The following is a 14,423-nucleotide window of genomic DNA, read 5'->3' on the forward strand; positions in this document are numbered from 1 at the left end:
CCTCTTCGCTTGTTTTTTGTTTTTTACATTTTGCGCTTTTAGGTTCAACTAAGATCTTCAGTTTACATTGTACCTTGTCCTTTACACATCCTCTCTCTCTTAAGATATGACTCAGCCTAGTGTAGCCCATACTGCTGGAGGGAATGGCTTTAATTTTCTTACTTGGAACTGCAGGGGCATAAATAACCCAGTTAAACGTAGTAAGGTGCTACACCATCTTCATCATTTGAAAGCTCACATCATCTTTCTTCAAGAAACTCATCTGAAGGTATCACAGCACTCAAGTCTTAGGTGCAGATGGGTGGGTCAGGTGTTCCATTCCTCATTTCAGAGTAAAGGCGAGAGGGGTGGCTATTTTACTTCACAGATCGGTACCTTTTACATGTTCTAAGGTGATCGCAGAGATCCCCATGGTAGATATATAATTGTCAGTGGTAGGCTGCTCAATACAAAGGTTCTTCTTGTTAATATCTATGCTCCTAACTGGGACAATGGTGATTTTTTCAAATCGGTTTTCTCTACACTCCCAGATATGTCCACCCATATGTTGATTTTAGGAGGTGACTTTAACTGTTGGTTAGACCCACAATTGGATCGATCCTCCACTAAACCTACCACCTTATCAACCTCAGCTAGAGTTGTTCGAACCTTTATGTCTGAATTCGCAATCTCAGATCCTTGGAGAATGGCTAATCCAGCTGGGAAAGCATACTCTTTTTCTCATCGGTTCACCACACTTTTACGCGCATAGACTACTTCCTTGTTGATGACCGGCTCCTCCACTCCATATCTTCATGTTCATATAACCCAATTGTTGTATCTGACCACGCCCCTGTTACTATGGAAGTAGCTTTTTCAAAATGTAGACAATCAGCGACCGCCTTGGCGACTAAAAACTCAACTGCTCAGTAATGAACACTTTGTCAATTTTGTTTTTGAGTCAAATCGACTTTTTCATGATTACAAATAGAACCCCAAACATCTCTGCGTCTACTCTCTGGGAAACTTTGAAAGCTTATATCAGAGGTGAAATTATCTCCTACACCGCACATGAGAACAAATTGAAAAGGAATAGGTTATCTATGTTAACACGCTGTATTGCCCAATTAGATGACATTTATGCCGTTTCACCATCCCCGGATATTTATAAGGAACGTTTAACTCTGCAAGCAGAATTTGACACACTATTAACAGACCAGGTTACTGAAATGCTTGTCAAGTCTAGGAGCACTTACTATGAACAAGGAGATAAAGCCAGTAAATTATTAGCTCACAAGTTACGTCAACTATCATCATCATCTCAGATTACAAAAATTCGTACATCATCTGGGATATCATTAGATCCTGGGGGATCAATGAGGAGTTCAAGAGATTTTACCAGTCTCTATATACCTCTGAAAGTAAAGCGGATACACTGGAATTGGATGATTTCTTCCACTCACTTTCTGTGCCTTCGGTCGGCCCGGGATTTGGTTAAAAATTAGAGCAGCCGATCACTGTTGAAGAACTGTCTAACGCTGTCAAATCCCTTCAATCTGGGAGAAGCCCAGGGCCTGATGGCTACCCGACAGAGTTTTATAAAAAGTTTATCACCAAAATAGCCCCTATTCTAATTAGGAAATGTACAATGATGCATTTGTAAATGGTGCTCTCCACATACTCTCACTCAAGCAACCATTTGTGTTATTCTTAAAAAAAACAAAGACCCTCTTGACTGTGCATCATACCGTCCAATTAGCTTGCTAAATGTGGACTATAAAATTCTAGCCAAAATTCTGGCAACGCGGCTAGAAACAGTCCTCCCATCAATTATCTCTCCGGATCAAACAGGATTTATAAAAAATAGACACTCATTCTTCAATCTCCGAAGATTATTTAATATTATATACAATCCTTCTATCGACAATACCTCTGAAGCCATTATATCCCTGGACGCCGGAGAAAGCGTTTGATCGGGTGGAATGGAAATACCTTTTTACACTCTAAATAAATTTGGCTTTGGCTCCAAATTCATGACCTGGATAAAACTTCTGTACTCATCCCCCAAGCCTCTGTCAGGACTAATAACACTCAATCAGATCGCTTCCCTTTGCAAAGATCGACACGTCAGGGTTGCCCTTTAAGTCCCTTACTGTTTGCCCTCGCCATAGAGCCACTTGCAATAGCACTTCGCTCCAACCCCCTCATCAAAGGCATAGTCAGATACGGGCACGAACACAAACTGTCTTTATATGCAGATGATTTATTAATATACACATCCAATCTTTCTGTTCTGTCCCTGCTGCCCTTGCCACTTTCGCATCCTTCGGTCACTTATCAGGTATAAACTAAATCTCAGTAAAAGTGAATTGATGCCACTTAACATGGCTGCAAAAAAATCCCCCTTTACATAACTTGCCATTTAAAATAGCTCACAGTAGTTTTATTTATCTCGGGGTACATGTCACAATTAGGTTTGAAAACCTTGGGTTTCAAGCCAACTTTGCTCCTCTCTTAACCCGTACTAAGGACGATTTGGAACGGTGGTCTTTGCACACCTCTCCTTAGTTGCTAGAATTAACTCTATTAAAATGAATACTCTCCCTAAATTCTTATACCTCTATCAGTGCCTTCCAATATTTCTACCCAATACATTTTTCAAAAAGATCGACTGGCCTAATTCTACCCTTTATATGGGACAAAAAAGCCTCCTAGGATGCGAAAACAGCTCTTGCAGAGGCCCAAACCAGACGGCGGTCTAGCTCTACCAGATTTCTGATTCTATTATTGGGCCGCTAACCTTAGGATCATTCAGTACTGGTTGCAGAGCAGAGTGATATTCCCACCCCCAACTTGGCTGGAGATGGAGGCTGCCTCGTCTACACCGGCATCATTGTCTTCCCTCGCTCACTCCTCTATTACAGGCCCTTACTCCTCCTTCACCAATAATATATGTGTCAAAACAACATTGAAGATCTGGAACCAATTTAGACGCCACTTTGGGTTTCAAACAACCTCTTCCTTGGCTCCGGTAGCCTCAAACCCAGCTTTTCCCCCATCTATGATTGATGGTGCTTTCTCAACATGGTCTAATCTCGGTATTAAAAGATTCAGAGACCTGTATACTAACAATACATTTAGTACGTTTCAACAATTATCAGCTAAATTTGGTCTCCCCAGACATCATTTTTTAGGTTCTTACAAGTCCGGAGTTATGTCCGCAGCATAGATCCAGGATTCCCCAACCTTTCTGGTGGAACACAGTTCAACACATTTCTCACCCCACTTCCTAATCAGAAAGGCACATTGTCAATAATCTATGGACAAATTTGCTCACTACAAGCCATCTCATTAAACAATATCAAATCCTCTTGGGAGGAGGAACTGGGTGAGGAAATATCTGATGAACTATGGGAAGGGGCACTCAAAAGGGTACATAGCTCTTCTATTTGCGCTCGACACGGCCTCATCCAATGCAAACTCATTCATAGGGCCCCACTGGACCAAAGCAAGACTATCAAAAATTTACAAGGATGTGAACCCTAATTGTGTTCGATGTAACCAGTCCCCTGCTAATCATGTGCACATGTTTTGGTGCTGCCCATCTCTTGTTGGTTTCTGGAAAGACATCTTCAACACACTCTCAGAATTAAGCGGCACACAGATCGAGCCAGACCCTCTCATTGCATTATTTGGAGTTTCCTTACCCACAATACAATTGACCAAAATGAATAAGGATGTAATTGCCTTTGTCACGTTGTTAGCGAGACGATTAATTTTACTTAGATGGAAATCCTCTGCAGCCCCTTCTCATGCTCTTTGGATTAAATCTATTTTGAATTGCATAAAGTTGGAGAAAATAAAACAGACACTCAATGGGTCTGTAGACAAATTCTATGCAAAGTGGGCTCCCTTCTTTTCTTATGTTAAAAGAATACATTTCCTGCAGTTCCAGAGTGATGTATATTTATATATTGGTGATATAAGAAGCCTGGTATGTGCATACTCGACATCTCGGATGTTAAGGGGCAGTAATAACTGTGCTAGCTGACCTATAACAACTGGATCAAAACAGATATTTTTTTTTTCCTTTTTTTTTTTTTTTTTTTTTTTTAAATCTTATTTATGTATTCAATGCCTATTTTTTCTTTCATGTCTGTCTCTCTATGTTTTGCTGTATCGTTGTCTTCAAATTGTTGTTCCATATTCATACCAAATAACTTTCAAGTGCAATTATTTACTAAATGCTGGTACTGAAAATTCAATAAACAAAGTATAAAAAAAAAAAAAAATTATAAGAATGTGCTTAACTTCACCTTATCAAGTGCTGAGAAGTATTTGTCCATTGTCAGAAGTTTGTATTTATTTTTATTTTTATATAATCTCTATTTTTAGGGAGCTTTAATATTGCAAATAGTTTTATTGAATAAAATAAAATAGTTTATGTCATATTTACGGTGTCCATATTAGGACAATCCATATTAGTACAGGATGAGTGCATCCCAGCACTCATGAATATGGCCAATAGTTTTACCTGGTCATGTGACCTGATCAGGAAACTCTGGGCCCTAGTTATAGGCTGTAACTACTAGGGCTCAGAGTTTTACCTGGCCAAATCATTATAGGCTGTAAATACTAGGATCAAGAGTTTTACCTGTCCAAATAGTTATATGCTGTAACTAGGACCCAGAGTTTTACCTGGCCAACTACGTAGTTATAGTATTTGACTAAAAACACGTTTTTCCTGGCCAGGTGGGGAACAACTCCTGATCTGGCTCATAGACACTCACATGGAGAGGATGGGGGCCACTGCGTCCAGGGAGGCAATGAGGATCCCGATCTCACAGATACTGGCCGTCAGTAGCAAGGCCCAGGTGGGCTCCCCGTTGGCCTTCCCATGGCCAAACACCTGGCAGGACACATCACACACCGAGATGGACTAGAGTTATAACTTACAGTAGTTATTCCATTATATCAAGGCAGGTTGTATGTAGATACTACTGAGGTGTTTTGGTGAACCACACATGAGACCTGATGCTTGCCTGAGACCTGATCATTAACATTAGTGTGCACAGACACCAAAAGTGATAGTGATCAATGTCACCTGAGACTGATATGAGACGTGTTGACAAACCAACATAACTAATGGTCCCAGATCAGTGCTAAATGCTAGAATGTTGACAGAATTATCATAACTAAAGGTCCCAGATCAGTGCTAAATTCTAGAATGTTGACAGAATTATCATAACTAATGGTCTCAGATCAGTGCTAAATTCTAGAATGTTGTGAGAATGATCATAACTAATGGTCCCAGATCAGTGCTAAATTCTAGAATTTTTACAGAATGACAGACTGACCCGTAGGATGGGCACGACACCATCCCTGGAGATGGCCTGCATGAGACGCGGGGCACCCGTTAAGCTCTGAAGCCCCGCCCCACAGGTGGAGAAGAAGGAGCCAATGACAATAACCCACGGGGACGGCCAAGCCAAGGTGCCAATGACCAGGTTGCCATTGACGCCCTCCCCAAACCTGAAGGAGATGGACATGACACCCAGCCAATCAGAAATGAAGAAAGGTAGGAGGAGAGCCAATTACCAGGATCCTATTCATTAGACACCAAATGGAAGAAAACTGACTGAAACAGGGAGGGACTACCTGGTCTACTACTGCAAGTAAAAGTGCTAATTTTTGTTTTCCGTTGCGAAATGTTTAAAAACGTTTTCAGTTGAATACGACCCAGGTATGGCCTCCCTCACCAAGTACCTCAGCACTGGAAAAGCTTGAACTTTGAACTTAATATCCATAACTTACTTGTCCCTAAGGACCACTCCCTCGATACAGGCACCGAACAGGATCACAGCGGACATGTCTATAAAAGGGCACGTTAAGGAAAACAGACAGACAGACACAAAACCATACCTAGCACATAGGGACATATCCTCACGTATCTGTTTCATATCTGCACACCGAGTTTACAGTGCTGCATTGAGAGTTACATAAGAACATGGTTCGACAGTGCGGTTATTGTTGGGTTATGTCTGATGTATTGTGATACATGATTGATTGCTTTGTCCTGTAATGGTCACTTGAGATTAAGAGGAAGAGCAACATGCTTTTCGTTCTTAACATAACAAGCTTGAGGCCATAGGCTACATTCAATTAAACCTCAATTGTATGTATTTATGTTGGAAAGTAAAATACAAAAGTGTTCGTATAAAATATAGTTATTTTACTATTGACAGCAGTGGAGGCTGGTGGGAGGAGCTATAGGAGGACGGGCTCATTGTAATTGCTGGAATGGAATCAATGGAACAGAGTCAAACACATTGTTTCCATGTGTTTGATGTGTTTGGTACCATACCATTGATTCCATTCCAGCCATTACAATGAGCCCGTCCTTCTATAGCTCCTCCCACCAGCCTCCTCTGATTGACAGATAACATGTGCGCCACAGTTAAAAGTTGAGTGCACTAGCCCACTGAGTCCAGAAGTGCACCAGTGTATGGATACACACTATTGAGGTAGTGGTGATGGCCATGATAGTGCCGATGGGGATGGACTTCTGAGCATCGCGCAGATCTCCTGACCGGTTGGATCCGGCCATGATCCCTGTGACACACAAGTAGAGAGGTCACTTTGGAAAAACTCCTGCACACACAATATTACATCTGCACATTTGCTGTGTCGACGTTTCAGTCAGAGACCTTCAAGACACACAGTCAGAGAGGTCCATGAATGAGGACACTCAGATAATCAAATGGTAACCGTAGAAACTCACACAATAGCATGTAAATGTAGATTTCAAACAAACTCTCCTTTGTCAAATTACTACAACTGAACAACACAGCAACATTATCCTTCTAATAACAAACTGCTTGTTGTGTTGAAGAAATCCTGACATCAGATAAACCTTTTACTGTATCTTTCAGTCTTTCAATGAATTTATGTAAATCTCCCATATCCCCCCTAGATAAAAAACAAACACACAAAACAATACAAAGGCAAAGAGGAAGAGACACAACGCTGAATCTCAAAAGTATTTTCCCTCGATTCCTTGCGTCCTCTCTCCTCCTCGAGATTGACCCTTGGTGAATTCACCCTTTGAGGATACGAGGAATCGAGGGAAATTACTTTTGAGATTCAGCCTTGTGTCTCTTCCTCTTTGCATCATCCGCTTCCTATCAGCTGACCTGTGACGGAGGGGAAGTAGATTCCAACCAGCAGGGTGAAGAAGCTGGTGATGTCGGCCAGGACGTAGCGGTTGGAGTTGGTCAGCGTGTCATCAGGGCCCTCAACGGTCGCAATCCCCTTCTTAGCCACCAGATCTCCCTTCTCCAGGTAATTCCCAAATAGGTTCTCTGTGTGAGGGGGGGATGGGAGAGAGGGGAGTGAGAAGGAAAGAGAAAGAGGGAGGAGAGGGAGAGAGAGGGTGATGAGAGAGAGCGAGAAAGAGATTAGATACATCAATATCATTTAAAATCGCTTGACCATAAGTTCCAGGAGCACAAGATCTTGGAGATCCAAGAGGGCTAAAAGAAATTCAGAATAAAGAAATTGTAGTATGCTTCCCGCAAGTCCACGCAGGTGTTTCCCGCAAGTGTGTGTGCAAGCATGTGTACTGTTGGTACAGTGACCTGAGTGTAGGTGGACCAGATCAATGCATGTTATTTGTGCTGTAGGTGTAACTGTTTAGAAATAAAAAGTAGATAGCCACAAAATAATAGCTATTATAATAATATAGTAACATAACACTAGCATTTTAGCAAATCATTTTATTCAAAGCGACCTTCGGTCATGCTTGCAAACATTTTACATACGGGTGACCATAGCGGAAATCAAACCCACGATCCTGGTGTTGCTATACCAACTGGGCCACAGAGGACCAGTAGCTGGTTTCTGTTCACCTTTGAGGATGCCGCTCATGACCCCGGGGATGCCCTGGATGAAGGACACGTTGTTGTTGACAAAGTACTCGTCGCAGGTGGCGTTGAGGAAGGGCGAGTCGCAGAAGACATTCCACAGCTTGGTGGTGACCGTGCCGTTGCCACTCTCCAGTGTTTTGGCGCACACGTCGAACCCTTTGGAGATCAGCGGGCGATTACCCAGCATACAGACTCTGCGCAGTAGGGGAGATGTATTAGTGTGACGGCCCGGGATTCGAAGCCCGTCCGCTCTTGAAAAATGACTTTAGACTGAGTTAGCTACCTGAGCTAAAGCCTAGGCATTGGCTTTGAGAGATAGCACAAGTCTGTGGGTATCAGTCCCCATATTGAACAGTAGAGTCTTCCACACTGAAAATGTCACACAAGATGAATATGTTCCATTTAACCCATCTGCTTATGTGCTGTGAATGTAATTTCTATTTTCAATATACTGCACTTCAAATAATCTTAAAATGGGTGAACATGTATTTTAATGTGTACATTTCTAGCATGGCATGAATGTATCTGCCATATACAGTCTCAAACCCCAAATCCTCCATATGGGCCAAAAATCGATCAATAAATGATTTACATGAAACATAATTCACATCACACCCATATTCTTCAAGTTCGAAATCAGCCCCAATATTGAAGAGTAGCCTGGTCCCAGATCTGTCTGTGCTTTCTATCCAACTCTTATGGTCATTCTCATGTGACAATGACCGTAGGAGTTGGCAAGACAGCACAAACAGACTTGGAACCAGGTTAATTGAACAGTAGGGTTCCTTACGGGAAGTCAGGCGGCTCGATTGCTGTCTTGATGACTCCGGCATACACAGCCAGAATGGACAGAATGACACAGGCCAGGAAGAGCAGGGCCAACTTGTTGACGTACTTGACCCCCACAAACACCACCGTGGCCATGAAACTGAGCACAATGGTGCCGTACACACGCATGTTGTTCAGCATGGCCGCCTCCGCCTCGGCCCCCTCCAGACCCTCCATCTTAAAAATGGCTGCCTGGGGGAGGATGTAGATCTGTGAGGGAGGGTAGGGGGGGGGGAGAGAGAGAACTAGATCAACTGTAGAAACACAGAATCTGACGCTCCCATTAAATCCTTTCAAATAGAGGGTTGAAGTAGCCTAACGCAATTAATTGAACAACTCAAGCATGGGATTCATGTTCTAAATGAATTACCATTATATCTTATCACGGGTCAATGTAAAAATAGCTTCGCCGTTAATGAAATCATAAAACCTGTAATTGCCCCATCATTATCATTATCTGATTCAGAGGGGTTGGGTTAAATGCGGAAGACACATTTCGGTTGAATGCATTCAGTTGTGCAACTGACTAGGTATCCCCCTTTCCCACATTTAGATGCCATTTTATAGCGTCTGCTATTAAAAAATATAGTACATTTTGTCAGATATGCCATCCTAATACAGCGGAACCCATCCAACTTGAAGGAGCTGGAGCAGTTTTGCCTTGAAGAATGGGCAAAAAATCCCAGTGGCTAGATGTGCCAAGCTTATAGAGACATACCCCAAGAGACTTGCAGCTGTAATTGCTGCAAAAGGTGGCTCTACAAAGTATTGACTTTGGGGGGTGAATAGTTATGCACGCTCAAGTTTTCCGTTTTTTTGTCTTATTTCTTGTTTGTTTCACCCAAAAATATATTTTGCATCTTCAAAGTGGTAGGCATGTTGTGTAAATCAAATGATACATACCCCCCCAAAATCCATTTTAATTCCAGGTTGTAAGGCAACAAAATAGGAAAAATGCCAAGGGGGGTGAATACTTTCACAAGCACATCTTTAATAAAGTGTTCTTCCTCTTCCATACTTTCAAGCCAATCAATTTAAGACAAATGGAACAGAATAAAAAGCCACAACAAGTGGGGGTGCAGTGTGGAACCGTCAGTGGGGAACCTTCAAGGCCTTCTAGGATTTATAAAAGAATTGTTGTATTTTTTAAATAAACATTTCGTTTTAATTCTATTTCATATTTTCAATGATATTCTGATTATATTATTATTATCAATGATATTCTGATTTAATCTCTTCAGTTTGTGTTAGAAAGGAAACGGTTAAAACTGAGAATAAAAAATGTAATCCATTCAGGATTTTTCTTTGGTGGTCTACGGGGAGATAAATCTAGCTAGCTAAACTCTTAGAAGAAATATGCTATCTAGAACCTAAAAGGGTTCTTCAGCTGTCCCCATAGGAGAACCCTTTGAAGAACCCTTTTTGGTTTCAGGTAGAACCCTTTTGGTTCCAGGTAGAACCCGTTAGGGGTCCATGTAAAACCCTTTCCACAGAGGGTTCTACATGGATCCTAAGAACCCTTTTGGAACCCTTTTTCTAAGAGTGTAGCTCACCATTGGCTAGGCCCTCAGAAGCTTGATAGAAGGCATCTGCCATTCAACTGTATTAAGCCTGTCGCATGCTTCCCAGTCGAAACAGTTTGTGCATATATTATGACAAGATTCTGTGAAGTTCGCCAAGTCTTCGCCTTCGTCGGAGTTCGGTCAGTGATTGAGAACTATGGAAGGGATTCTTCAATGAAGTGTTTGTTGTCATTCAACGAGAAATACTGCACCAAACATCTTAGTTAGATGTAAAATTGCGCGACTAAGACCGCCTTTGTAAAAACATCCAAATGAATTACAGATTTCTTGATTTATCTTAGATTAATTCTGACTATTTTGAGGAAGTGTATGCTGGCTATGTTGTTGATACGGCATCTCAAGAGGGACAAACATTAATATTGCTGTTTTTTTCTCATTTTTCAAGCGAAAGTCTTTTAAGGGAGTATGCGAGGCACAGACGTTCACTTCGCCTAGCCGAGTTCTGCTATGAGCAAACCAAACCTATGTATGCAGACACCTTAAGGGCAGAATTCTGGAGTGACAGTGGAATCAACCAATCACATTTTGACTTGTAATGGGTTCTACTGTTTTTACAAAAACGTATCGAAACTTCCACCTTCTCGAAGGCCGACAGGTCACTGTGCAATAGTGAGCAGTAGTTTTCCCACGGCCTATCTAGCTAGATTTTGTTGTAGGCAAGAGTGCGGGAGCTGCAGCAGCAGCAGTTGTTGTCAAAGAGGATGTTGTTGCTAATTTGTTAACTTCTCCCTTTTCAAGATTAACTTTCAACAAGAAGTTAAGTTTCAAATGATCATAATCATGTGAGTGGAACTGTTCTTTTTATTTATTTATTGCAGCTCGCTTGCTGTTGTTAGCTAGCTATCTCTGAAAATATTGCGTTATGAGTGTGAAACATTGTTGCATTTTAAACTTTAGATCACTGGTTACTTTGTGTGCTGAACGTGATACAGATGTTTGCCATGGAAAGTAATAGTTGTACATTTAGATTTGGAAATGCTAAACCTAATGGTTGTGTTTTGGTATTCTTATGATTGGGACCTACTGGCTTATTATGTCTGCGTGAACAGGCTGCTTACTCTTTAACATCATGCTGTGTGTGTCTGTTGTCTTTGTGTTTTACAAAAGGTGTGCTCTCCTACATGGAGGTATAATGTTCACTGTCTTTTCAGCATCACGAGCATGTCACACTCACATCCTTTGATGTGTCACCGTTGTCGCTTTTGGTGATAGTGAGGTCGTTGCGTCCTCTCGCCTCACCTCCTTGTCAAAATGTGAGGGAGGAGAAGGTCTGAGTGGAGAAACCTCAGACCTCCAATGCATATTGAGAAGAAGACAAGGAAAGAGGAGGCGAGGAATCAAGGAAATACAATTGAGATGCACCCCTAGTGTGTTGATAACACTGGACCAAAGTGATGGCAGTTTCAACGAATGGTCTCATTATTCTGCCAATGGCTTTATCTCACCCTAATGCAGAATTTACATAATTACTCAGCTCTTAATCCAAGAGAGAGGAGCGACAGGGAGAGGAAGAATGAGTGTGGGAAAAGAGAGGGAGGGGGACAGACAAAGATGAAAGATCTTTATATTTATTAGAATTCATTGTGGACAGTTGGAGAGGGAGAAAATAGCATCAAAGCAGGATAAAGAGAAAGAAAGACAGACAAATTAAGAGGGACAGGATGACATGCACAGACGGGACTGAACCAGAGAAAGAGAGCGAAAGAGAGAGAGAGAGAGATGGGCAGACAGAAAGAGAGATGAAAGGAAAGACAAACAGACAGATGCACGCACACACAAAATCAGCGGGAGAGAGACAGAGAGAGAGAGAGAGAGAGAGAGAGAGAGAGAGAGAGAGAGAGAGAGAGACAGAGAGAGAGAGAGACAGAGAGAGAGACAGAGAGAGAGACAGAGAGAGAGAGAGAGAGACAGAGAGAGAGACACAGAGAGAGACACAGAGAGAGACAGAGACAGAGAGAGAGAGAGAGAGAGAGAGATGGATGGATAGAGAGAAAGATAAGTATTTCAAGCCCAGGTTCTTACCAGTAAGAGTTCGATGGACCCGAGGATGTACATGGCCCCAGCAAACGTTGTTCCCAGGTAGAAACAAATGCCCACGGCGCCCCCAAACTCAGGCCCCAGAGAACGGGAGATCATGTAGTAGGAGCCTCCAGCTACAGACAACAAATAAATACACACAATCTTTCAATGACATACTGTACTTTGTCATATTAAATGTAAATGACCCAAACCCCGCTATTCTCCAATCAAAGCATGGTCTCTGACTTTGGGAAATGAAAATGAGCGTTTCTTATTGGACAGGTCCAGGCAGTCCCTCCCTATTTCAGCCCATTTTCTACATTTGGTGCCTTATGAACATGACCCAGATTTACACCACAAAATGGTGGCTACATTTTTACTCCAAGCCTGTAATTTCCTCTCACCTCTGCTCTCAGCTAATCAAGGGGCGAGTTAGCCAGGATGAGACGTGATTATTAGATACCATCTCTAATCATATAAATACAGCTGTATAAGTTTCATGTGGGGAAACAGGAGTCTGGACGTGACTAATATTATAGCGTTGCTAGGGCTAAAACACTGAATATGCATTTTGAGCCCAAAACAAGCTCTTTAGTAGAAGTAGTAGTCCCATTAGCATGCTCACCCACCTGGGACTACTCCATTGGTAGCGATGGCACTCATCGAGATTGCAGTCAGCATGGTCTAAAGAGAGGGAGATGGAGAGAGAAGAGAAAAGAGAGGGGAAATGGGATTTTAGTATTGTATTACTTTCAATCTGTTATTCACTAATGACAGGATATTTCATGGGTACTGCAGGCGAAACACAAAAATTACGATGTCTGGAGGACTGTGTTTTTTGTTGTTGTACTGAAGGACACCAATAAACAGTAATGAGATTTGAACGTTCTGAAGTTCATGACTGGAGGGTAGAAAGGATAACATCCCAGTGGGCTGTCAACAAAACAGTCAACAAGCGCTCAACAAGACACATCCTCCCGCCAAGCATGCCAATCTGTCTGTCTGCCTTTGAGTAGAGACGTGACGAGAGGCAGTGTTAGGACATGGAACAATAGAGACGGACCGTAGACAGGCATTTCTAAAGAACCCATTGTATGGCAGCAAGGTAAAGGGAGTAGACCTAGAAGAGGAAAACTATGTGTGTGTTGGTGTGTCTGTGTGTCTGTGTGTCTGTGTGTCTGTGTGTCTGTGTGTCTGTGAAAGAAAGTGAGTAATACACATGTCTACGAGAGGGAAAACTAAAGAGACGTGAGGGATTCAAATAAAGCAAGTCATTAATGTGTGTGTGTGTGTGTCTGTGTCTGAGAAACAAATGATGACTTAACAGTAACAGTATTTAATTCCTGTGGTTCCTTAATGTCTATGTAGGCAGAGAGAGACAGAGAGCGAGAGACAGAGAGCGAGAGACAGAGACAGACTGAATCATACTACACCGGCTCTGACACTCGTCGGATGTGGCAGGTCTTGAAAACTATTACAGACTACAAAAGGAAGCACAGCCGCGAGCTGCCCAGTGACACAAGCCTACCAGAGGAGCTAAATCATGTCTATGCTCGCTTCGAGGCAAGCAACACTGAAGCATGCATGAGAGCACCAGCTGTTTCCGGATGACTATGTGATCACGCTTTCCGTAGCCGATGTGAGTAAGACTTTTAAGGAGGTCAACATTCACAAGGCCGCAGGGCCAGACGGATTACCAGGATGTGTACTCCAAGCATGTGCTGACCAAATGGCAAGTGTCTTCACTGACATTTTCAACATGTCCCTGACTGAGTCTGTAATACCAACATGTTTCAAGCAGACCACCATAGTCCCTGTGGCCAAGGACACTAAGATAACCTGCCTAAATGACTACCGACCCGTAGCACTCACGTCTGTAGCCATGAAGTGCTTTGAAAGGCTGGTCATGGCTCACATCAACACCATTATCCCAGAAACCCTAGACCCACTCCAATTTGCATACCGCCCCAACAGATCCACAGATTATGCAATCTCTATTGCACTCCACACTGCCCTTTCCCACCTGGACAATAGGAACACCTACGTGAGAATGCTGTTCATTGACTACAGCTCAGCGTTCAACACCATA

The 14,423-nt window shown here is 42.4% G+C and overlaps 1 protein-coding gene across 3 annotated transcripts in view; it reads right to left on the reverse strand.

Annotated features, from left to right (window-relative positions):
• slc12a5a (solute carrier family 12 member 5a) overlaps positions 1–14,423 on the reverse strand; it is a 302,630-nt gene that overhangs the window by 23,281 nt on the left and 264,926 nt on the right. For all 3 annotated transcript variants that reach the window (XM_041891976.2, XM_041891975.2, XM_041891977.2), the window contains exons 5-13: positions 12,964–13,018; positions 12,338–12,468; positions 8,695–8,942; positions 7,887–8,098; positions 7,173–7,340; positions 6,493–6,591; positions 5,794–5,851; positions 5,337–5,511; positions 4,770–4,888 (exon numbers count right to left, since the gene is read on the reverse strand). In XM_041891976.2, the coding sequence (XP_041747910.1) occupies positions 4,770–4,888; positions 5,337–5,511; positions 5,794–5,851; positions 6,493–6,591; positions 7,173–7,340; positions 7,887–8,098; positions 8,695–8,942; positions 12,338–12,468; positions 12,964–13,018 (1,265 nt within the window). The remainder of the gene's footprint in view (positions 1–4,769; positions 4,889–5,336; positions 5,512–5,793; positions 5,852–6,492; positions 6,592–7,172; positions 7,341–7,886; positions 8,099–8,694; positions 8,943–12,337; positions 12,469–12,963; positions 13,019–14,423) is intronic.

The sequence above is a fragment of the Coregonus clupeaformis genome, chromosome 12 (genome assembly GCF_020615455.1).
Source record: "Coregonus clupeaformis isolate EN_2021a chromosome 12, ASM2061545v1, whole genome shotgun sequence".
In the NCBI taxonomy this organism is placed as follows: domain Eukaryota; kingdom Metazoa; phylum Chordata; class Actinopteri; order Salmoniformes; family Salmonidae; genus Coregonus; species Coregonus clupeaformis.